This window comes from Dendropsophus ebraccatus, chromosome 10 (genome assembly GCF_027789765.1).
Source record: "Dendropsophus ebraccatus isolate aDenEbr1 chromosome 10, aDenEbr1.pat, whole genome shotgun sequence".
Classification (NCBI taxonomy): domain Eukaryota; kingdom Metazoa; phylum Chordata; class Amphibia; order Anura; family Hylidae; genus Dendropsophus; species Dendropsophus ebraccatus.
Window position 1 is genome coordinate 23,886,756 of NC_091463.1, and position 24,251 is coordinate 23,911,006.

Below are 24,251 nucleotides of genomic sequence, written 5' to 3' on the forward strand. Positions count from 1 at the left end.
TAGCCCCAGGGTCGTCTAGGAGTTAAAGGGATAGTTCACCGGAAAAAAAAATTCTTTCAAAACTGCTGCTAGAAAGTGCCAGAAATTTGCAATTTACTGCTATTAAAAATCTCCAGTCTTCCAGTACTTATCAGCTGCTGTATGTCCTGCAGGAAGTGGTGTATACTTTCCAGCCTGGAGAGCAGGAGAGGTTTTCTATGGAGATGTGCTCCTGCTCTGGACAATTCCTGACACGGACAGAGGTGGCAGCAGAGAGCACTGTGTCAGACTGGAAAGAATACACCACTTCCTGCAGGACATACAGCAGCTGTTAAGTACTGGAAGATGAGTTTTTTTTAATAGAAGTAAATTACAGATCTCCGTCACGTCCTAGCACCAGGTGGTTTGATATAATTTTGGGGGGTGAGCTACCCCTTTAATGTCAGACCCTACGTGGACCTGGGCTGGCTTCCAGATGGGCGACACATGGGTAAGTTTTCATGCCCCCACACACACCCTAATAGGGTCACTGGTGTAACTGTACTGGGACCAGTTTAGCAGCCGCTATGGGGCCCCCACCAGACACCTGGAAGTTAGCTAGATATTCACTACTGCAGTTCCGCTCACCGTCAGTAGGTGGCGGGGCCCTTCCCTAACTTTGCTCTGTGGCCCTCGAGGACCCCCGGCGTCTCCCCCTCCCCACACCCGCTCAGGGAAGGACACGTCAAGGACTTTATTGCCGTTAATATACGCTGAGGGCGGACATGCTGCTTCAGGACACGGCTGAAGAGACCGAACATCACGTCCAGCGGCTGTCCGGTCAGTTACTCCCGTCCTGTGAGGTGACACGAGCCCCGTCACCCCTCACCTGACCGGACACCTCCGTCTCCCCTTACCGGGCGCTCGGTTTTTCCCGGTTTGATAGCGGACACATCACTGGAGCATCCTCACACAAACCGGCCACTCTGATTGGCCGTCGCCGGGAGACGCTACCATAAATGGATAAGGGGGCGTGGCCAGCGGACGGCTGTACCCGTCGCTGATTGGCTGTTGCCCGGAGACATAATGTTAAGAGGGCGTGTAATAAATGGACAGCAGCGACGCCTGAGAGGTGGCTGCCAGAAACATAGAGTTAAAGGGGGCGATCGCTGTGTGAGATGAGGGAGACGCGGAGACGCGGACGTTGCCGGGAGATTTGGAGTTAACTACACTGGAGGACGCGGGTTGTCTGATGTCCGTCCATAGACTGGGATCGTGAGGCGGCGGCGGCAGCAGTATGAGCAGCGGCACCATGCCCTCTGTCCTGTGTCTGGGCCTCCTGGCTGTGCTCCCCTACATAGCCCGCTCGTCCTCCCCGCCGCAGGGATGTCTGCTCAAGACGGTCACCGTGTCCACGTTACCGGCGCTGAGGGAGCGGGAGCTGAGCTGGAGCGGCGCCGCCGTGTCCTCAGCGCATCCCGGACCCGGGGATTCCCGACTTCCCCTGCATGTCCACAGCGAGGCGCCTGGGAGCGTGTCCGTGAGGGACGACCTGCACAATACCGAGCCGCCCTACTTCACCCTGGGTGAGGGACCGGGGACCGGGGGGAGGGTGACTACCGGAGGATGCTAGATACCGGGAGATCTCATAGAGACATACTACAGGGCTGTCCTGGCCCCACAGCTGCTGCAAAACTACAACTCCCAGCATGCCTGGACAGCCGAAGGCTGTCCAGGCATGCTGGGAGTTGTAGTTTTGCAGCAGCTTCGGCTGTCCAGGCATGCTGGGAGTTGTAGTTTTGCAGCAGCTTCGGCTGTTCAGGCATGCTGGGAGTTGTAGTTTTGCAGCAGCTTCGGCTGTTCAGGCATGCTGGGAGTTGTAGTTTTGCAGCAGCTTCGGCCGTCCAGGCATGCTGGGAGTTGTAGTTTTGCAGCAGCTTCGGCCGTCCAGGCATGCTGGAAGTTGTAGTTTTGCAGCAGCTTCCGCCGTCCAGGCATGCTGGGAGTTGTAGTTTTGCAGAAGCTTTGGCCGTCCAGGCATGCTGGGAGTTGTAGTTTTGCAGCAGCCGAAGGCTGTCCAGGCATGCTGGGAGTTGTAGTTTTGCAGCAGCTTCGGCTGTCCAGGCATGCTGGGAGTTGTAGTTTTGCAGCAGCTGGACAGCTCCAAGTTTGACGCCTGTACTGTGATATATATAATAAAGTCATTAGATCTCATCCATCATCAGAGGTGACTACAGGCTCCGTACATCCCGGTGTCGCTATTGGTAACCGCCTGACAAATGTCACATGGTGTGCCGTACACGTCATTGCCATAAAGTGAGCGAGGAGAAGTGATTGTAAAGTGAGGCAGTTTCTATAAGTACTCTATAGTCTGTCCCGGTCATGTGATGTGATGGTTGCTACACGCTACAGTGATCACGTGACCAGGAAAAGTTCTGTCTAGTGTTTGGTACTGTATAAACTTAGACTAGACAAGTCCGCATTGTGAGCAGTGGCAATGTTTGAAAATCTGTAGGAAAAAGCTGAAAGTAGTAGGTGGCGGAGCCAGCACCAGAGGACGTGAACTGTTAAAATATAACTTTTATTCCTGCATTAAAAACGATACTCCATAACCGGACCTATGTGTTTCGCGCCGATGCGCTTAATCATTTACTGTATAAACTGTATAAACTTAGACTAGACAGGTCCGCATTGTGAGCAGTGACAATGTTGAAAATCTGTAGTCTGTGTTCACACGTTCGTTTTTAAAGTGTCACTGTTGTTTAATTATTATTTTTTTTGCAGAAATCAAAAGTACAGGCGATTTTAAGAAACTTTGTAATTGGGTTTATTGGCCGAAAAATGCATTTTTATCATGAAAAAGCAGTTTGAAGCTCTCCCCCCTGTCTTCATGGTTTTCTATGGAGAGGGGAGTGGTGGAGGGAGATGAGGCACCAAAACAGGACAACAAAGAGTTAATTTACAGCTACATCACCAGCTATCTCCTCTGACAGACAGCACTGACCTCTCTGACCTCTGAATAGCGGCTTTCATGCAGCTCCCCCTGTGTTATCCTTTGTTCTCTGCTCTCTGCTGGTGACTAATCTCCCTCCTCCCCTCTCCTTAGAACAGACACGGCTCGACTGATGTAAAAGAGTCGAGATTTCCTGATAATGAGCAGTTAGTAAGAGAGAGAGGAGGGGGGGGGGGGCTGGGGAAAGTCTTTTTGAATGCAGATAATGACATATTTGCCTAATAAACCCAATTACAATTTAATCGCCTGGACTATTGACAGTGACACTTTAAGCCTTAAAGGAAAACTATCACCATTTTTTTTTTTTAGATGTCCCTAAGGCTACGTTCACACATAGTATTTGCATCAGTGTATGAACATGGGGCGCTGAGGATGAAGGTAAGTATCTTACCTTGATCCTTGAGGCTTTTTTCTTTTTTTTTCCGGAAATTTGTAGTTTATGTAAGTGAGGCCGTTTGGTGCATTGGGGGTGGGACTACCACCTGCAGTACACCGATTCACCCCGGCTGGCCCATCCTAATAAATATTGGGGCGGCGCTCTGCTCTGACATCTCTGCAGATGGCTGGATGAATATTCATTAGAAGGGGCAGTCGGCCGGGGCAGATCTGTGCACTGATAGTGGAAGTCCTGCCCCCAGCGCACCAAACCGCCTCATTTACACATCCGCTAAACTAAAAAGTTCCTGAAAACGTCACCAAGGATCAAGGTAAAAACTAATCTTCATCCTCAGCACCCCGTACACTATAGGAACTTATCAGCAGGCTCCAAACTCATTCTTCAAAAGAAGAAGGACCAAACAGCAAGTAACGGCTGTAAAAACTGATGTGTTTATGCCTTTCGTCCCATTTTTGTTCAATTACGTCAAAAAATTGGTCAAAAACATAGCCAGAGAGTTGTCTATTGTAAGACTGTGGTCACACTGTGTTTTATGTTTCTATTTCATTACTTTTAATGTATGCAAAATCCTTGTGGACTATGTTATTGTATACAGCAAAGGGAAAAATGTATATATATATATATATATATTTATACATATTACAGTAAAAAAAAATTTTGTTTTTGTATAATGTGAGTCAATTGGTTGCAGTTTCAGCAGCAGTTTAATGCGTACATTTTTATAAAAGTATAACATGTAGCATGTATGTGTCCATCGGAAAAAGCCTGTGGACCCAGCCTGTTTGTACTATCCTTTAGTAGTGTACTAATCATAAGCAAAAGGGGTTTTCCAGCCTTTAAAAAAATTGCTGCTTTCTTCTAGAAACAGGTTTTGGGTTTAGCACTTAGTTCCATTGAAGTGAATGGATCTGTATTTCTATCTGGAATTGTAATAGTACACACAAACTGAGGATTTTACAAGAAAGTAGTCGTGATTCTTCTAATCCTGAACAACTTCTTTAAGCCATGTCCCTGCTACAGAAGCTACATCTACTTTACAGGAAGCCACACCCCTGTTATAGTAGCCACACCCACTGTACAGCAAGTCACATCCCTGTTACAGAAGCCACACCTACTTTACAGTCAGCCACATCCCTGTTACAGAAGCCACACCCACTCTACAGTCAGCCACATCCCTGTTACAGAAGCCACACCCACTCTAAAGTCAGCCACATCCCTGTTACAGAAGCCACACCCACTCTACAGTCAGCCACATCCCTGTTACAGAAGCCACACCCACTCTAAAGTCAGCCACATCCCTGTTACAGAAGCCACACCCACTCTACAGTCAGCCACATCCCTGTTACAGAAGCCACACCCACTCTAAAGTCAGCCACATCCCTGTTACAGAAGCCACACCCACTTTACAGTCAGCCACATCCCTGTTACAGAAGCCACACCCACTTTACAGTCAGCCACATCCCTGTTACAGAAGCCACACCCACTCTACAGTAAGCGACATCAGCCCTGCTGAGCAAGGTCCAAGATTGTGTAAAACCTATGGAAAATAATTTAAAGGGGTAGTGCGGCGTTAAGAAATTATTCACAGAATAACACACATTACAAAGTTATACAACTTTGTAATGTATGTTATGTCTGTGAATCGCCTCCTTCCCTGTGTCTCCCCACCCCCGCACGTGTACCCGAAAGTGTTGGTGCATTTTACATTACCTGATCCGTGTCGCGCCCGTTCGCCATCTTGTGCCACAACGTCATCTTTGGCCGCCCCCTGCCCCGCCATGAGATGCTCAGCCGCGATTGGCTGAGCACAGTTATACTCAGCCAATCGCGGCTGAGCATCTGATGACGCGGCAGAGGGTGGCTGGCACTCAGGACGATCGGAGAGCTTCGGCCGGCCGGCCGAAGATGACGTCGTGGCACAGAAGATCAGGGAAGGGGGTCGGCACGGATCAGGTATGTATAATGCACCACACTTCCAGGTACACGTGCGGGGGTGGGGGGACACAGGGAAGGGGGCAATTCACAGACATAACATACATTACAAAGTTGTATAACTTTGTAATGTGTGCTATTCTGTGAATAATTTCTTAGCGCTGCACTACCCCTTTAAATATAATTTGAGGCTTTAAAATATTATTCTACAAACTGAACAAGCCTCAAACTTTTCAGCATTTTTTCTCTTTTTCTATTTGTGTTGTTTTTATGCACAGAAGTGTTTTCCGGCTTAATACGTTAGAATTCAATGGAAAAAACCCCATAAGCGAGATATATTTTTAGGTGTATACAGCTATTTTATACCTCAGAATACCAGCTGTGAACATGGCCTGAGGATGGATTCACACAGGGCAGATAGCACCTGCAGTAATTCATGTGTTTGCCGCTAAAACTAGCTGATTGGTGATGTGCGGAGCTAATAATCAGAAGGTTAACCGGTCACTGTTATTTATATACTTTATGTAGGTGTTAGAAGTGACAAAACTTTACTATACATTGGTATTAGTGGAAAAGCCCTTTAAGGGAGACTTGGAGATTTGAAGCAGATAAAAGTAAAAAAGTTGTTACAAGTTTGAAAGGGATACTCCAGCATTATTTTTTCCAAGTCAACTGGTGGCAAAAAAGTTATATAGATTTGTAAACTACTTAAAAAAAAAAAAAAAAATCTCATGTCTTCCAGTACTTGTCAGCTGCTGGATGCCTTACAGGAAGTGGTATTTTCTCTCCAGTCTGACACGGGGCTCCCTGCTGCCACCTTTGTCCATGTCAGGATGGTAGCAAATCCTAGATAGAAAACCTCTCCTGCTCTCGACAGTTCCTGACATGGACAGAGGTGGCAGCAGAGAGCACTGTGTCAGACAGGAAAGAAAACACCACTTCCTGCAGGACATACAGCAGCTGGTAAGTACTGGAAGAATTGATATTTTTAAATAGAAATAATTTACAAATCTATATAACGTTTTGGTACCGGAAGATTTGAAAATATTTTTTTTGCTTAAGTTGGCCTTTAAGGATTCCAAGGTTTATAGTGAAGCAATGAATGTGCATATACATGTATATAATATGTACAGTATATAGAGGATAAAGCTTTATATAGTGTGTATATATAATATGTACAGTTAGTATATATAGAGGATAAAGAGTAGAAGATAAAAGTTATTGGAGCCATTTAGGTACAAGAATCATTTCCATCCTCAATACCAAACACTGGGGAAATTTACTAAGACCGCTGCTTACATGCTACTGAATGACAGAGATAATTTTGATGTATCTTGTATGGTCTTTAAAGGGGGTTATTCAGGTTCGTAAACTTTTTGAAACATGGGGCTGATGTAAAAAAAAAAATACTCACCTCCTCTGATCCCCCACAATTGCTGCTCCAGTTCCTTCTGGTCTTCCCTGTTTCAGCCGAACCTGCCCCCTAAACTATTGCCTGGTCACAGAGGTGTCTCTGCCTCAGTTAGTGATTAGGTAAGTAGGTAGGTCCTATTAACACATCTCCTCACGGAAACAGGAACAAGCAGTGATGAGATGAGGGAGCGGAAGGCATCGGAGGGGCAGCTGTGGTGGATCAGGAGAAGGGAGTATCTAAAGTCAGCCTGTCCCATTTAAAATGCTGTCCACTCTGCAGGCATCATTATTGAGCAAGAGGAGGTGAGCTGACCGATATATAATTTTATAGGAAAAGATTCAGGGTAAATTGTCATTTATTCATGTAAACCCCTGTCCATTCTGATCTAAGTAGTCATGTGGGAGGTCCTTCTCCATGATAGACAACCATCTGTGTGAATAAACTTGTCAGTCACAGAGCAGGGCCACCCACTTGACTACATAGCCCACAGTGAGTAACCAAGTGGGTGGTCCCGCTCATTGATTAACCCCTCCCTCTACATACACTTTTACCCAGTTATCTGTCAATCACTAAAGAGGACCGCCCACTTGACTACTTTGCCCAGAGTGAGCAGAGATTTACATCTTTCCCCACTAAAGTATATACCAATCTGCTCAGTTCCTCCAGCTCTGTAGAGATTAGACTGCATTTTCAAAGTGACAGATTCCCTTTAAATCGTATATTCCTTGGTTCCATGCCAATTCCCATTCATTTTACCATTTTACTGTGTCACAGGTGTGGATTCTTTACTGTAAGAGCTCTGCCACATGATCTCAAGACTGGGTACACAATGGGCCACATTATCTCTTTTAGCGTTGATTTCTATTTTTAGAAGGATTCTTAAAAACACAGCTGCTTACTTTTAGTAACAGCGCCACCCTTGTCCTCAGTTTCTATAAGGTATTGCAGCTCAGTTCTATTAAAATGAAAGAAGAGTTTCTAATACCACATGCATCCTGAGGTGTGGCGCTGTTTCTTTTCTATAATCCTGGATAATATTCCTTTAGGGTACAAACCCACACACCGTATACACAGCAGATACGCAACAAATACGCAGCAAATACGCAGCAGATTTGTTGGTACAGATTTGATGCTGTGTTCAGTTATTTAGATATAATCTGCTGCGTTTTTGCTGCGTATTTGCTGCGTGTTTGCTGCGTATCGCAGCAGTAAATACGCTGCTTATACGGTGTGTGGGTTTATACCCTTAAGAGTTTTTTTTTACTTAATGCTGACTAGAGAGTATATAGACAGACAGTGAGAGAGATATGAAAGAAATAATATCAGAAGGTACAGATGTCCGGCTAGGAACAGGACTTATCAATAATGATGTAGAATTAATTCACCATTCTTTACATCCTGCCATTGGTATGAAAACCATTAACCTTAATGGCCGCTCCGGTCCCAGAGATTATAATGAAGCTTCATCTCTAATATTACGAGCAGACCTGACGACCCCATGCAGCAGCCATGGTGACCACCGCGGAATTGATGAGTCCATACATCAAGTTCTCGGCACTACAGAATGTGTTTTCTCTCTGATTCCGTGGAGATTACGGCTGTTATTACACAGCCATAAATTATTCTTCCTGCCCCCTTCAGTTTCCAGCATTAGACAGATTAACACATCAGGGAATATTCTGTGATTCAAGGAACAAAAATAATCAATACTCAATGTATGATGGAGAGCAGCAGATGGTGGGTGATAGCACTTGCTTAGAATAATGGAAGATGTGTTTTCTGGACCCTCTGGTACTGCGGCAGCTGATAGAAGAAGTTCTGTAGAATAAAGGCGCGTTCACATGATGTTTTACCCTTTCATTAGGCTCTGTGAAGGCTTCACGGCGGCAAAGTGTCGAAACAGGAAACCAGCATAGAGCCTGATGTGCCCATCTGAGGTAGTTTTATGCCCTATCCTCGTATGCCCAAGTGGTTGGCCCGCTGTGATCTCAAGAATGGAGACTATGAAATAGAGTTGTGGAGTGCTGTAAAAATAAACAGTACTCACTAGGTCTGGGCGATTAATCAAATTAATTCGATTAATTCGCCCAAAATTTGAAAATCGATTTGATTTTTCATGAAAATCGTAAATTCAATTTTCACAAAAAATCAATGTGGGTGGGCTGGCGGTGCGGGCGCGGTGAAGGTACGGGCTGGCGGCACAGTGGAGGTAGGAGGCTGGCGGAGCGGTGGAGGTACAGGGCTGGCGGAGCGGTAGAGGTACGGGGCTGGTGGGGCAGCAAAGGTGCAGGGCTGGTGGTGCGGCGGAGGTACGAGGCTGGCGGAGCGGTGGAGGTACAGGGCTGGTGGAGCGGTGGAGGTACAGGGCTGGTGGAGCGGTGGAGGTACAAGGCTGGCTGAGTGGTGGAGGTACAGGGCTGGCGGAGTGGTGGAGGTAAAAGGCTGGCAGATCGGTGGAGGTACGGGGCTGGTGGAGTGGTGGAGGTACGGGGCTGGCAGGGCGGCAAAGGTGCGGGGCAGGTGGTGTGGCGGAGGTACGGGGCTGGTGGAGCGGTGGAGGTACGAGGCTGGCTGAGTGGTGGAGGTACAGGGCTGGTGGAGCGGTGGAGGTACGGGGCTGGCGGGGCGGCAAAGGTGTTGGTTTGGTGGTGCGGCGGAGGTACGGGGCTGGCGGAGCGGTGGAGGTACAGGGCTGGTGGAGTGGTGGAGGTACGAGGCTGGCTGAGTGGTGGAGGTAAAAGGCTGGTGCAGCGGTGGCGGTACGGAGCTGGCGGAGCGGTGGAGGTACGGGGCTGGCGGGGCGGCAAAGGTGTGGGGCTGGTGGTGCGGCGGAGGTACGGGGCTGGCGGAGCGGTGGAGGTACAGGGCTGGTGGAGTGGTGGAGGTACGAGGCTGGCTGAGTGGTGGAGGTAAAAGGCTGGCGGAGCGGTGGCGGTACGGAGTTGGCGGAGCGGTGGAGGTACGGGGCTGGCGGGGCGGCAAAGGTGCGGGGCTGGTGGTGTGGCGGAGGTACGGGGCTGGTGGAGCGGTAGAGGGACGAGGCTGGCTGAGTGGTGGAGGTACAGGGCTGGTGGAGCGGTGGAGGTACAGGGCTGGTGGTGCGGCGGAGGTACGGGGCTGGTGGTGCGAGCTAAGTTCAGGTGACTGGGGCAGAGGATCAATCCCACTGTACAGTTCCAGCACCCGCAGCAATGCTATCACCTTTGCCCCAGTCACCCGAGCTCAGTTGTCTCTGCGGCCTTTTCCTGCTCAAGAGACCGGGGACCTCCATGTGATGTCAGTAGGATAACGAATGTGCCCGGCATAAGAGGAGGAGGGGAATACCAGGTTCTCCTCTATATCTGTACTACTACTACTCCCCTCATCTATACCTCAACTACTACAACCCTCATCAGTACCTGTACTACTACACCCCTGATCAGTATCTGTACTACTACTACACCCCTCATCAGTACCTGTACTACTACACCCTTTATCCACTAAACTTCCACTACTACACCCTACCTATATGGAGGCACAAAGAAGATCTCCTATAGTACATGGGGGCACAGGGGGAGCACTGTTACAGTGGGAAGCAATACAGTTGTCTCTAAACACTATTAAAATAGTATCTGACGCTGCAAGGAGAAAAAAAAAATCGAGATTTAAATTGAGAATGATCCAAAAAAATTTAAAAATCGAAATTTTTATTTTTTTGGCCATATCGCCCAGCCCTAGTACTCACCTTTCCTGACCAATTGCAACTACAGTGACTTCTGGTCCCATAGTTCATCACTGCTTGTCCCTGTTTCATACACAAGATGTCTTAGATGCCCTGCCTTAGTAATTGATTAGGGAAGTAGGCAGGTCCCACTGAAACATGTCATTTTGGAACCAGGAACAAGCAGCGATGAGATGCGGGACCAGAAGACAATAGAGTGGCACGTGTGGGGGATCTGTGGAAGTGAGTATCACTTTTTTTTATGGGACCATTCTCTATTGAGTAGCTGAAGTGATCACGTGACTATGGTCATACACTCCAGTATAGATCTGCTCTGCAGGTTTCTGGGATTCCAGAACATTTTGCTGTTTTTTTTGTTCAAAACACATAAGGGATAATTTATCAACGATCTCGCCAGAAAATTAGTGTAAAAAAGTCACAGATTTTCTTTCGCAACACTCACAATTTTTGCACAGTGCTCTCAAATCTTTGCATAAAATACGGGAAAAAGTTGTAAACTCTTTGTAAAACAGCTTTACACCAGTATACACAAAAACCATTGATAAATTTCTCCCCCTAGACTGCTTAAAGTGTACCTGTCATTATAAAAAAACTTTTGACATGTCATAGGGATATGTCAAAAGTTTTGATCGGTCTGGGTCTGAGGTCCGAAGACGCAGCGTGTCTTCTCCCGGCTTTGAGTTAAAAAAAAATCTTAATAGGAGCCCATTATAAGTCAGACTCTTTATTTATTTTTTTAATTCAGAGCGGAGAGTGGACGGATCTGAACACTCAGACCCGGACTGATCAAAACTTTTGACGTATGTTTATGACATGTCAAAAGATTTTTATATCGACAGTTACACTTTAAGGAAAGCCATATTGAAGGGAAGAAGGAGTGAAGATGGCAGACAAACCATACATGGTCCATCAATTACAGGACGCATATACAAGTGCACAAGAGCCTACATATTGTTCCATAATGTCGTCCTATTCTATATTTTATAGGATTTTTTTGATTCTATAATAAATGATAAAGTAACATTTACCACTGGAAACCTCATCTGCAGAGCTAAAAAGTCCTATAACTGTATGTAATAGACCTCATTACCAGGAGGAAATCCTCCTAAACCATCGGATTGATTACCTCTAAAAGGGTCTCCCAAGAATCTTCATTGATCGCCTATCCACAGGATCAGTGGTGTCTCCACTGCTGGGATCTTCACTGGCCATGATAATGAGGGTCCGATGTTTTCTTTTCATCTTACTACTGCAATGAGCCGGAGATTGAATGGAGCAGTGATGTACGCAGCTGATCCATTCAAAGTATATGGGACTGATGGAGAAGGTCAAGTGGCAGTCCTATAGACTCCAAATGTAGTAGCGACACTGTACTTTGTATAGCTTCTATGGCTAATATAGCATCTTTGTCACTTACTTTAATACCAATCACAGCCACAACACAAATATGGCGCTGTACAGCATTAACCAGTGTAGAACCCTGAGTGTCGTAGTCCCTGCAACAGTAGCTGATGGGGTAGTGCAGACGGAAAGTCAGATCCACTACTGATGGTAAAGTAATGGCCTATTATGTATAATATATACCGTGGTGCCTTGGATTACGAGCATAATTTGTTCCAATACTGTGCCTGTAATCCAAATCCACTCTTGAACCAAAACAAATGTTCCCATAAGAAATCATTAAAATTCAAATAACTGGTTCCACACCGCAAAAATAATAAATTCGGTTGTTCAGCATGGACCAATCGGGAAGTGAGAATCACAGAGCTGTGCAGGAGGACAGTTACATAAACTTTTCTATACAGCAGTGTGAATAGCTGAGTGTAAGTGCAGTCACATTATAGCAGCAATGTGTATAGCTGAGTGTAAGTGCAGGCACATTATAGCAGCAGTGTATATAGCTGAGTGTGAGTGCAGGCACATTATAGCAGGAATGGAGAGGATGGGAAACACAAGGGCTAATAGAGCCTGCAGGGAGCATGAAGGAATAAGCAGGGCAGATGTGGGGACATAGAGGGGTTACAGCTGTGGGGAGATCACCTCCACAGTCCTGTCCCCTGATGTAAGCCGCAGCCTGAAGTGGATCTGCTATGATTTGGAAGGTGAGGGAGACTTCCTAGGTCAGAGTACAGGGCTGTAGACCCCGCTATGCAGACCATGCCCCTCCCCCACTCCCACCCAGTACAGGGAGCTCTTAAACCAAAGCAATGCTCTTAAAACAAGTTTCAATTTCGAAAAACTGTGAGCTCTTCTTGCAAAACACTCTCAATCCAAGTTACTCTTAAACCGAGGTACCACTGTATATATATTAAGGGACGTTGTAAGTGAAAGAAAAAAAGACTTACCTTCTGCGCTCCTGTGCTGTTGGTATTAAGAATCTCCTATCCTTGCTGTGAGGTGCTCCCAGGTTCAGGGACATGACATCACAGGGCTGCTCAGTCACCAATAGCAGGGAAGGAACTGGGGCCACTGATTGGATGAGCAGGCATGTGACATCACCTCCCTGAACCTAGAATTCCTGCACGGTAGTGACTAGAGCTGTGTAATACCAATTGTTTGCTCTTTTTTATTAACTACCTACTCTTTCACTATATATATATATATATATATATATATATATATATATATATATATCCCACACAACCCCTTTAAGCTTTCTATAATACATATTCTGTTTATGACATTTAGCGGTGCCCTGAGTAGTCTCTTTTAAAATGGCCTCCATAACCCCCTTCCCCGCATTTCTATACGTTTACTTATACGTTACACTTTATATTAATGCCACCAGACTAATGGGAAGGCAAATCTGTCGCCATCAATCTCCCATGATTAAGAGTACATCAGAATTTTCCGCCGACCACATTACTCATTGGTAACAGAAGTGCTTACTTAGTTCTTTACCCTCACACTTGTTCTCTCTCTACATTGTAAACAGCTTCTTGAGAAGAAAAGGGGGGAGGACAGATTTATTCACTCCGGTGGTTCAATAAGAAAAATGGATGCTGGCATTCGTTCTTTTGGAGAGAGGACTGAATCGCGCTTCTTCTTTCCCAGCGCACAGATGATCTGGATTAATTCTCCTTTATAGCGGTTTGATTTTATGGGAAGTTATCAGGGCTACAAACACATTCATCCAGGCTGGGTTTTAAGACGAGTTGACATTTCTACCCGATGTAGGGAGTGATAGCGTCATTTTGTTCTTGATATGTAGATTCATTTATCTTATCAAAATCGTTTTTGCTGGCGGTGGATTTTGCAGCCATTTGATGTCCGTTCACTGTAAATCTAAATAAATGTGCTTGCCTTTTATTACTACCTACTCGCTCCTGTAACGTTTCTGTCAGGAATATCTATTCTTAGGGTATATTTTGCTAAAATTGCACATTCGGATAATCTGCATGTTAAGACACCAGGCGGAAGTTTGAACTTTCAGAGGTTTTTCATTAATATTTTTTTTTCTTATTTAAATGCCTCAAGATGCTGTAAAAATAAAAAAAGGCGTACTCTCCTACCATGATCCCATGCTGCTCCCATTCCCTGCTTCCTCTATAAATGTGATTCTTAAAGGGAATGGCTGCTCAGCCAATCACTGGCCACAGCTGTGTCCTACCTAATGCCCCTATTCCACAGGTCGTTTAGAGGAGCAAACGAGCGCTCTCAGCGCTCGTTTGCTCCTCGTTCCCCGCTCGCTGCCGCCGCTATTCAGCGAGGCTGCAGCGAGCGGGTGAGTGCAGGAGGGGCGGCGGGGAGCCTGGGGGGGGGGGCTGTCCAGGGGATCGCTGATCGTCCGGGCAGCCCATAGGATATAGCAGCGTCTGCTGCCGATGCTCCTATTCAACGGAGCGACGGCAGCAGATCGCTGCTATATCAGTCGCTTGTTTTTCAACATGTTGAAAAACCAGCGACTGCAACGATCAGCCGACATGAACGATGTCGGCTGATCGTTGCACTCTATTCCACCGGACGATTATCGTCCGTAGCGGCCGACATCGGCCGAATACGAACGATAATTGTTCCGTGGAATAGGGCCTTTAGCCTTGGCTAAGCAGGCATTTCTTTCACTACTACCGAGGAGCAGTGGTGGAGGGTGAGTATGTCTTCTGGTTTGTTTTTCTATGTTTTACAGCACCCAGAGGCATATACAAATTGTGCCTTGAAAACTAGGGATGGTCCGAACCTGCTTCGGTTCGGGTTCGTACGAACCCGAACTCTCGGCAATGATTCCCGCTGTCTTCCTACTCCGTGGAGAGGGTGGATACAGCAGGAGGACCGCCTGGAAAACTGGGATACAGCCATGGCCATAGGCTGTAACCCCGTTTTCCAGGCGGTCCTCCCACTGTATCCACCCACTGCACGGAGCGGGCAGACAGCGGGAACCATTGCCGAGAGTTCGGGTTCATACGAACCCAAACCTCGGCAGGTTCGGACCATCCTTATTGAGAACTTTGGCTTAGGACAGGGCAGGATTAGTGTATGGGCTCTGAGAGAACCTGTTCTTTTTTAAGGATCTATATTTGTTCACAAGATCTGGGGTCTGTGTGTTCAGGGGGGGTTTAATGTGTGATTTACTTTGGGGTGTGCTGAAGAGTGTCCTATGTGCTGTTTGCTACTTAAATTTCATATCTTGGGGACGTGTTCTATATACATGGGAAGTGCAAAAATCCAAAAATTTTGCACAGGCCGGAAAACACATTGTGGCCATTGAGTATAAACTGTATCTCACATCAGGATGTAAATGTATGGTCAGGTACAGTGGGTTAGTGGCTAGTAGGTAAACTCCCGTGATCCAGTAACTGGAAAATATGACAGATGGTTCAACTCTTTTAGGGTCCTGATAGTTGAGCTTCGAGAGAATACTGGAGATGTCTGAGATGAAAGGTAGACGTGCAGTCTGAGAAAATTAGATAACAAACAACTGAGAGATGGAGTTGTGCCCAGATTACTTGTCACCTACTGTTCCTAGAAACAAATATACCTAATAATAAGAATTTCCAATAACCAGACAGAATGGGATAACAGTAGGGTTCATATTCACCGTCGTTTTATGAACTTAGGGGATCGCTGTAATACTAGAACACCTCATAGAGCTATAACCTGATCTATTATGTGTGTGCTGTTCATTCAGGTTTGTTGTTGTTGTTGTTGATAGCTAAAGTCCTTACGAGACGGGGTGATCAGCAGAGGCAATATTCTCATGATATTCGATGGAGGCGGCTAGGCTTGATAGAGCATGCACTGGCCGGAATCTGGTGAGGGTGTTCTCCAGTTACATGGACCAGTATTGATCTAATTTCTTCTTCTGTTATACTGATTTTATTCTCTAGCGCATGGATTCATGGATTTTCCATGGACAAAGCTAGATTAAAAGTCCATAGTGCATCTTCTACGTATATTATTACCTGTACTTCTTCTCTCCACCTTGTCCTCTCCTTGCCTTAGGGAAATTGAGAAGTGTTATATGGAATTTGTGTTTTCTCCTCAACTGTTATGCTGGGTTGATACTGTAAAATACGTGCTGGGAAAAGTGTGACTTTGCCGCTGTAAATCTTGTAAACTGTTTTAGGCCATGTTCACACATTGTGAAACACTTGCAGTACCGGCCGGATGATCTTCATTTCTGATTAATTGGGATGTGGGCGCAGACTGATGCACCCGCATCCCAAGTCATCGCTCCAGACAATGGAGCGTGTGGCCGGAGCCGCACGCTACATTGTGTGAACTGACGTGTTCTGTGTGTCCGCTATTCAATTAATAGCGGCCGCACAAAAATGACATGTCGATTTTTCGTGTGGCCGGTTAGAATCCCGGACGGATCCTATATTATGTGTATACACTCCTTCCGGGATTCCATTCATGCACATACAACGTATGTTTAGTATAAATCACACCCGTTGTTGCAAATTGTAACAACAGTAGTGATTTATACAAATCATACGTTGAGTGAACATGGCCTTGCATTGCATTGCTTTATTATGCTTTTTTTATTTGTCTGGCAGTTGCAATAGAGTTCAGCAACATGGCGATGGTGAATTCCAGCATTGTACGCCATATTGCCACTGCAAGCATATAGATGGAGGAAGCACGGGACGCGTCTTAGGTGAGAGACGATTGGTGGTTTAGGGAGGTTGTGATCCTGTGGGCAGGTCCCATACTTGCCCCTAAAATATAAGGGTTCCTATCTTTAAGGGCTATTCTGGTTAGGTAAAATACATGTTGGATAATACCCCTTGTCAATTCTTCGGGTGGACGGCGGAATTCACCTGTGAATATCATTGAGTCTATGGGACGGGCGTAACTTCAAGTGGGGGCTTGAAGTCTCCACGCATATTCTGTAGTGTGCACATACCCTAACAGACAACTACAGACCTGTAAGCAACCATTACTGTATATAGGGAGATCTGTAGGGTCACAGTGTGGTTAGTAGGCGTCAGAGACTTGTTTTGTTCAAGCCATGTTACTAAGTTTGTACTTAAAGCTACTCTTTCTGCCGTAACCATCAAGCACCAATGCTTCTTGCAGGTAAAGCTATCTCCAGTCTAGATGTTCTTACTGCACAATCTCGTTCGGCAAGGCGGTCACCACCATTCCCCTTGCTACACCATCACAAACCTATAGTATTACACTCAAACCTAATGCCACAGGGAGATACAGTAGTCCGTCTCATCTTTAACAGAGACTTTGCAGTGAACTGAGCGAATGATGAGTACAGGAGGCAGGGAGAAAGGAGAAGACGGGGCTCAGACATGGAGAATGAGCCACTTTTCTGAGATATATTGCAAAGTTTCTTATAGTCGCTTGTACTATTGATTTATGTGAAGTTTGTTAAAAGGACAGTGACCATTTAAGTCTTTCATAAGCTCCTTGAGAAGCTTGGATACCGTTGTGGGATACAACTTAGAAAACATCAAGGGAATCCTATGAGGACAGCTGATCTTTACTTGATAGGTTTCACTGTAGGAGGATGATACAGAGACCTCTCAGAAAGGGATAGGCACTTTTTTTTTATCTGATATTTTTTCCAGACGTTCGGTGTGAAAAGGTCTGACGTGATTATTCATGATTTCAGGTTTTACATCTCGCACACCAGCCTTTTCCATGGCGCTTGTAGAATTTTCATAACCACTAGATATTAAGCTTCTAAATCCTTTATATGAAAAGATATTTGCACTTGGAATTTCATTATCAATTGATGACTGTGCCTCGGGATCCATGTGTCCTTAGATGAAGGCAGAACAGTTGCAAACGCTCCTATCACATGTACCGGAGAGCGCTTTAATAGCTCCCTTTAGCATACAGAGCGGGTATCCGGAAAATGTGTCTCTAAAGCTAAAGGTTTCTGTCATAGTAAAGGGGTTGTATTGTTGAAAAAAACGTGTATGTGTATATATGTATTCGGTAGGAATAAGTGCAAGTTTTAGTTGGATCGCTCGGCATTTGATTAGCGGTGGCTGATGAAGTTGGATGCTGCCCTAGGGAGTCCTGGAAAACATGAATACAGCCAAAAGCCTATGGCTGTATCCATGTTTTCCAAACTTCCTAGGACTGTATTCAACTTCATCAGCCACCGCTAATCAAATGCAGAGCGATCCGAAAGAATGGCCCACGTCGCACCTATTCAGGTATCTCCGGCACTCCATGCAGAGTTGGGAAGCCTTTTTCAATGTCACAGGTTCCCTTTAAGTGATGGCATAAAACTAAAACTGCAAACGATATGAGCACGCAATAAGCCATCTTGGCAACACCTCCACAATACCCGATTCAACCAAATCAGGTCAAGGTCATAAGTAGTACAAAAGGTGTGGATATAAGAAAATGAATTTCTCACCATTCCTCTGTCATCTCAATATAGACTTATCTTCAGCTCGTCCAACTTATACATCGGGTGAATATTCACTCATCAGGTATTCATCCACCATTGATAAGATTTATTACTCACAAAAGATGCAGCCTACAATAGGCTCACAGCTGATGTTCACAGTTCTCGGACGCCCAGGCACATTGCACTCCCGCTACCACTAGAACTGTACATGCAGAAGAGCATACAGGGATATTTTAATGCAGAGTCCACTTGTAAGTTTTCTCTGCTCAGCAACATCCCTGCCTACCAGGCTTTGCAAGAATCTAAAAGAGCACCTGTTATTAAAAAGAATCTCGACATGTCGCTGGGACATGTCAAAAGCTCAGATTGCTTGGGGTCTTCGCTGCTAAGACCCCCAATCATCTTCACCTAGTGGCCCCTTAAAGGGTTAGATCATGGGTCTACAAACTGTGGCCCTCCAGCTGTTGCAATACTACATTTCCCATCATGCCTGGACAGCCAAATCCAAAGCTTTAGCTTTCCAGGCATGATGGGAATTGGGGTTTTGCAAAAGCTGGAGGGCCGCAGTTTGGAGACCCATGGATTAGATGCTGCTTCTAAGCTGCTAATATCTACCTATAGTGCACAGGGTGCTGGCCATGAAGGTAAGTTTCTTACCTTGATCCTCGGCACTGTTTTCATGTACTTTACAGTTTAATCCATATGCTAATTAGACCATTTGGTGCACTGGGGGAGGAGCTACCACCCTCAGTGCATTTATCCATCTATTCGAATGAATATTGAGGCAGCACTCCAAAGTGAATATTCATTAGAAGAAATGGGCCAGCCAGGGTGGATCGGTCCACTAGTTGGAGGCAGTATTCCCACCCCCAGTGCACCAAACTACCTAATTAGCATATGAATTAAACTGCAAAGTACAGGGAAATGGTGCTGAGGATTAAAGTAAGAAACTTAACTTCATCCTCAACGCCCTATATGCTATAGGGACATATCAGCAGGTTACATACTTCTAACCTTCTGATAGTCTCCCTTTACTCATATAATGGAGCCATCTTGATGAAGATCACTGCCAAGGGGGAAATGAGCCTGAGATCATAAATTGATGGCCTATCCTATTGATTGAAAAACCCCTTTACCCCCTTAAGGATGGATAATGAGTATACCCATCATGCCACTGTTAGGGGGAAGCAGACAGGGCTCATGACTGTACAGTTTCCGGCTGCTATCAGCAGCTGGGGACAGCGGGTATTAGGCAGCGTGGCTGACTGCCGCACCCAGCTAATTTGCCATTTAGATGCAGCTGTCAAAAGCTGACAGCTGCATTTAAATGGCTATAAAAAGCCATCCCTGGTGTCTAGTGGGGGTGATCCTGGCCAAATGCCAAAGCGCAAGATTGCTGATTTTTAGTCAAAGCGCAAAATTGTAATAAAAAGTGATCAAAAAGACTCATATACGCAAACAAAGTACCGATAGAAAGTACAGATCATGGCACAAAAAAGGCATCTCACACAGCCCCATAGACTAACAAATAAAAGTGTTATAAGGACCAGAAAAGAGCAATTTTCAGAGCTTTTAGTTTTTTTAAAAAAAAGTTTTAATTTTTTAAAAGCCATCAAATAAAATAAAAGTTATATAGGTTGCATATTGTTATAATCGTGCTGACTTAAGGAACATAGATAACATGTCAGTTTTACCATAGGGCGAACAGAGTATACATGAATCCCCCGGAAATAAAAATGTTGTGTTTTTTTTTGTTTGTTTGTTTTTTTTTCATTTTCACCACGCAAATAATTTTTTCCAGTTTCGCAGAGTATTTTATGGAAAGATTAGGACTGTCTTTTCAAAGTACAATTGGTGTCACAAAAAGTAAGGGTTCATGTGAGTCTGTAGGTTAAAAAAAAGACAAGCGCAATGGCTTTTTAAACACAAGGAGGACAAAACAAAAGCACAAAAATTAAAGTTGTTTCAGGCCTTGAGGGGTTAATCTGACAAGAAGCTTATATCTCAGTCCTGTGTAACTTTTCGAAAAAGGAGAGACATGATGATTGTAAATAGCAGAAAGGCTCCGCTCTATCCTGATACACAGCAGTGAGCCATTTCTTGTGGTTAGTAGAAAGCATGGTCTCTCCATTAATATGATAGTCATCGGACTTGCCATAATAAGGGTCATCTCTCTATACCGTCTGCCGCAGCTTCATTCCTCTTATGCTAATGGAATCGGGGGCAGCATGCCAGAAAGCGGACAAAATAAAGAATAGAAAATTAAATAATTTAGAAAAGATAGTACGTACAAAAGAAACCTGTGCAAATTCTAAGTATTATTTAACCTGCTTTTAAACAACGATAGCGCACAAATTATTATGTGTTGTGTTTTAGCCATCCATGGGAGATTATTGCTTCTCTGCTTTTTGTTTTTACTTTTTTTTTAATGTTGGCCGATTGCCCAAAAGACGCACAATAGTTCTGTGAAGTCAAGGGCTCTGGTGGTCAGACGTCAGCAAAATAAGAATAGAACAGGAAAGGTAGGTAAGACATGGGATTTATTGTTTATATGACTGTTTTTATGAGTATGTAAGGGAAATGTAATAAAAGCAGTGTGCGAACATATCTTACATATATGGCTATAAAATGACTGCTGTGATGTTCACACATTGCTGACTATAAATACACTGCGTATAACATATACACTAGAAAACATCTAGTATATACGGTAACGTGTACCTGTCACAATTTTTTTTTCTTTTAAATAATCAACAGGGGTTGTGATTGCAAGCAGTTTTGCAATATATTCTCTCTCTTTTTTTTATATATATTTTCTATGTTTAACCCATAGCTGCACCAGGACGTTATTGAACGTCCTCGTGCCGCTATGGGAGTTCAGAGGGGGGTCGCGCGGCGACCCCCCTCTGAACTGCCGCGATCCCGGGTGCCGCATGTAGCCCGGGATCGCGGCTATTAGCGGGCACGGTCCGATCGCCGTGCCCGCTAATTAAGTACTTAGAAGCAGCCGTCAAAGTTGACAGCTGCTTCTAAATACTTGCTGATATGCATACCTGGTGGTCTAGTGGGGGGATCGCCCCCCTGCGGCGCGATTGCGGGGGGCGATCCCCGCATCCATCCCGGGCCGGGGTCTGCTCCGTAATGGCGCTGATCCCGGCTCGGCATTCTATTGCTTTTGGCTGCAGCAGCCAAAAGTAATAGAACACCGATCTCATGGATTCATGCAGTATAACTATACTGCATGGATCTCTATGAGAGATCAGAGTGCATATACTAGAAGTCCCCCAGGGGGGCTTCTAGTATATGTGTAAAGTAAAAGAAAAAAGTATTTTTAATAACACAAAATCCCCTCCCCTAATAAAAGTCTGAATCACCCCCCTTTCCCCATTTTATAAATAAAAATAAATAAATAAATTAATAAACAAACATGTTTGCTATCGCCGCGTGCGTAATCGCCCGAACTATTAATTAATCACATTCCTGATCTCACACGGTAAACGGCGTCAGCACAAAAAAATCCCAAAGTGCAAAATTGCGCATTTTGGTCGCATCAAATCCAGAATAATTGTAATAAAAAGCGATGAAAAAGTCATATATGCGCAATCAAGGTACCGATAGAAAGATCACATCATGGCGCAAAAAATGACATCTCACACAGACCCATAGACCAAAGGATAAAAGCGCTATAAGCCTGGGAATGGAGCGATTTTAAGGAACATATATTTTCTTTAAAAGGTTTTAATTTTTTACAAGCCATCAAATCAAATAAAAGTTATACATGTTACATATCGTTGTAATCGTAACAACTTAAGGAACATATATAACGAGTCAGTTTTACCCCAGGGCGAACATAGTAAAAACAACCCCCCCCCAAATAAAAAAAAAACATTTTTTTTTTTCAATTTCACCACACATATAATTTTTTTCTGGTTTCCCGACACATTTTAGGCAAAAATTACATCTGCCATAGCAAAGTACAATTAGTTGCGCAAAAAATAAGGGCTCATTTGGGTCTCTAGGTGGAAAAATGCAGGCGCTATGGCCTTATATACACGAGGAGGGGAAAACGAAAACGCAAAAATGAAAACTGGCTGTGTCCCCTAAGGGTTAAACCAACACAACAATAGGTAGGGAAGCCTGAGTAGGGGCAGGGAAAAACACAGACAGTGAGCCATAATCTGGGTCCATCAGCTCACCCTGCCTACTTGCCCCCACAAAAGAATGATGGTTGACCTGAGGGAGATCAACCAAAACACCGCAGATACACCATCACATGTTTCTCAACGTTAGTGAATCTAGGAACATTGCCCCCTGGGAAATCAAATATGCAAAAGTACTGCAGAGACACCATCATGTGTTCCTCCACAGTCCTAATCGACTGCGGACAACCACAAAGACAGTCCCTAGGTTACATATAAGGGGTAGTCAACAGGCCAGGCTCAAACAAAAGCAAAGCAAAGTACAGGATCCAAGAGAGTAGTCAGATAACAGAGCTGTAGCCAGGTAAAGCCACTTGCATGCTAGTAAACTAGTCTAATAGCCACAGAGGACTATGGGAACTGGGGGACATTATGTAGGAGATCAGGAGTCCGGTCCTGAACGTAATTGGAATGCCCCCCTGACCCTCACAACAAACACATGCATAGAACTAATTTGACTTGCAGGGAGAACTGCTAGTCACAATACATCGCAGGGAACTGCTGGGATTTAAGAATTTTCTGCTGGTGACATGGGACCCTGTAGGTGACATGTTTGGCATCCAGCACTGGTGTCCATGTGATGTATGGTACTCTGGGAAAGTAAAACGTCTCGAAATTTGATGTTGTTGTCCAAATGTATTCTGCAGCAGGACAATGACCCCAAACATCCGGTCAGTGTTATTAAGAATTATCCTCACGTAAGTAAGAATAAGTGATGATATGGCAGCACAGAGCCCTGATCTCACATCATCCACGCTGTCCTGGAATTACATGAAGAGACATACGGATCTGAGCAGAGACGTTCGCAGAAGATCCGGGCTTAGTTCTCCAAGACGATGGAACAACCTCCCTGCTGAGCTCCTTCATACACTGTGTACAAGTTACCTAGAAGATCTAATGCTGAAGGCAAAGGAGGTCACAAAACACTGATGGAATTAGATTTCTCTTCATTCATTCTGTATTTTGTTAATTGATACAAATAAACTTATATTATCACTTCTATTTTTCCTTGAGGGATTTTTTTCCACCCCCACACAATACTGTATAAGCACATAAACCTCACCTGTCATCACACATATCCGTCACTGCCACCAAATTTTAATAGCTAAACTCCTGGTGACTATACCATAAGCAGGGGATGGGTATATATGTTTTTTTTTTACTGTTTTTGACTGTTGTGTATGGAACCCTTTGTCATAGTGGGTTGTTTGGGCTCCAATTTGTAATTGTCTCGTATAGATTTAGTTTTAATAAAAATTGTGTTTATGTTCACCTGAGCATCATTATAGTATATATAATTTTTTATTTAAGATTGATAAACCTTATGGTGCATTTACATAGGCAGATTTATCTGACAGATTTTGGAAGCCAAAACCAGGAATGGATTTGAAAAAAGGAGAAATCTCAGTCTTTCCTTTATGACCCGTTCCCTGTTTATGGTTTGTTCCTGGCTTTGGCTTAAAAAATCTGTCAGATAAATCTGCCTGTGTAAAAGCACCATCAGCCAGAGTGTTGCCAAGATGTTGGTTGTTCCCTGTCAGCTGTGTGTAAAATATATTGCAAAGGCAAAGTAAATGGGAAGGTTGTAAATGTTAACTACATGGGTAGACCAAAAAATAGAAGATCCCCAACAAAATAATAAATAGGCCAAGACAAGAATATGGAGGATTGGATGAAAGTGGTATCTTTAGTGATGATGCATCACTAAAGAGAAGATGCTGGAACTTTTTTTCTGATGCTCTAATGAAGAACATAGTCAAAATGGTTACATTTATAAAATGGAGTTGCATGTCAGGTA

At 44.7% G+C, this 24,251-nt stretch overlaps 1 protein-coding gene across 1 annotated transcript in view; it reads left to right on the forward strand.

Moving 5' to 3' along the window:
- Nucleotides 1-1,067: 1,067 nt before the first annotated feature.
- ASTN2 (astrotactin 2) overlaps nucleotides 1,068-24,251 on the forward strand; it is a 526,582-nt gene continuing 503,398 nt past the window's right edge. Inside the window, exon 1 of the mRNA XM_069943247.1 lies at nucleotides 1,068-1,544. Within this exon, the coding sequence (XP_069799348.1) occupies nucleotides 1,256-1,544 (289 nt within the window). The 5' untranslated portion in view covers nucleotides 1,068-1,255. The remainder of the gene's footprint in view (nucleotides 1,545-24,251) is intronic.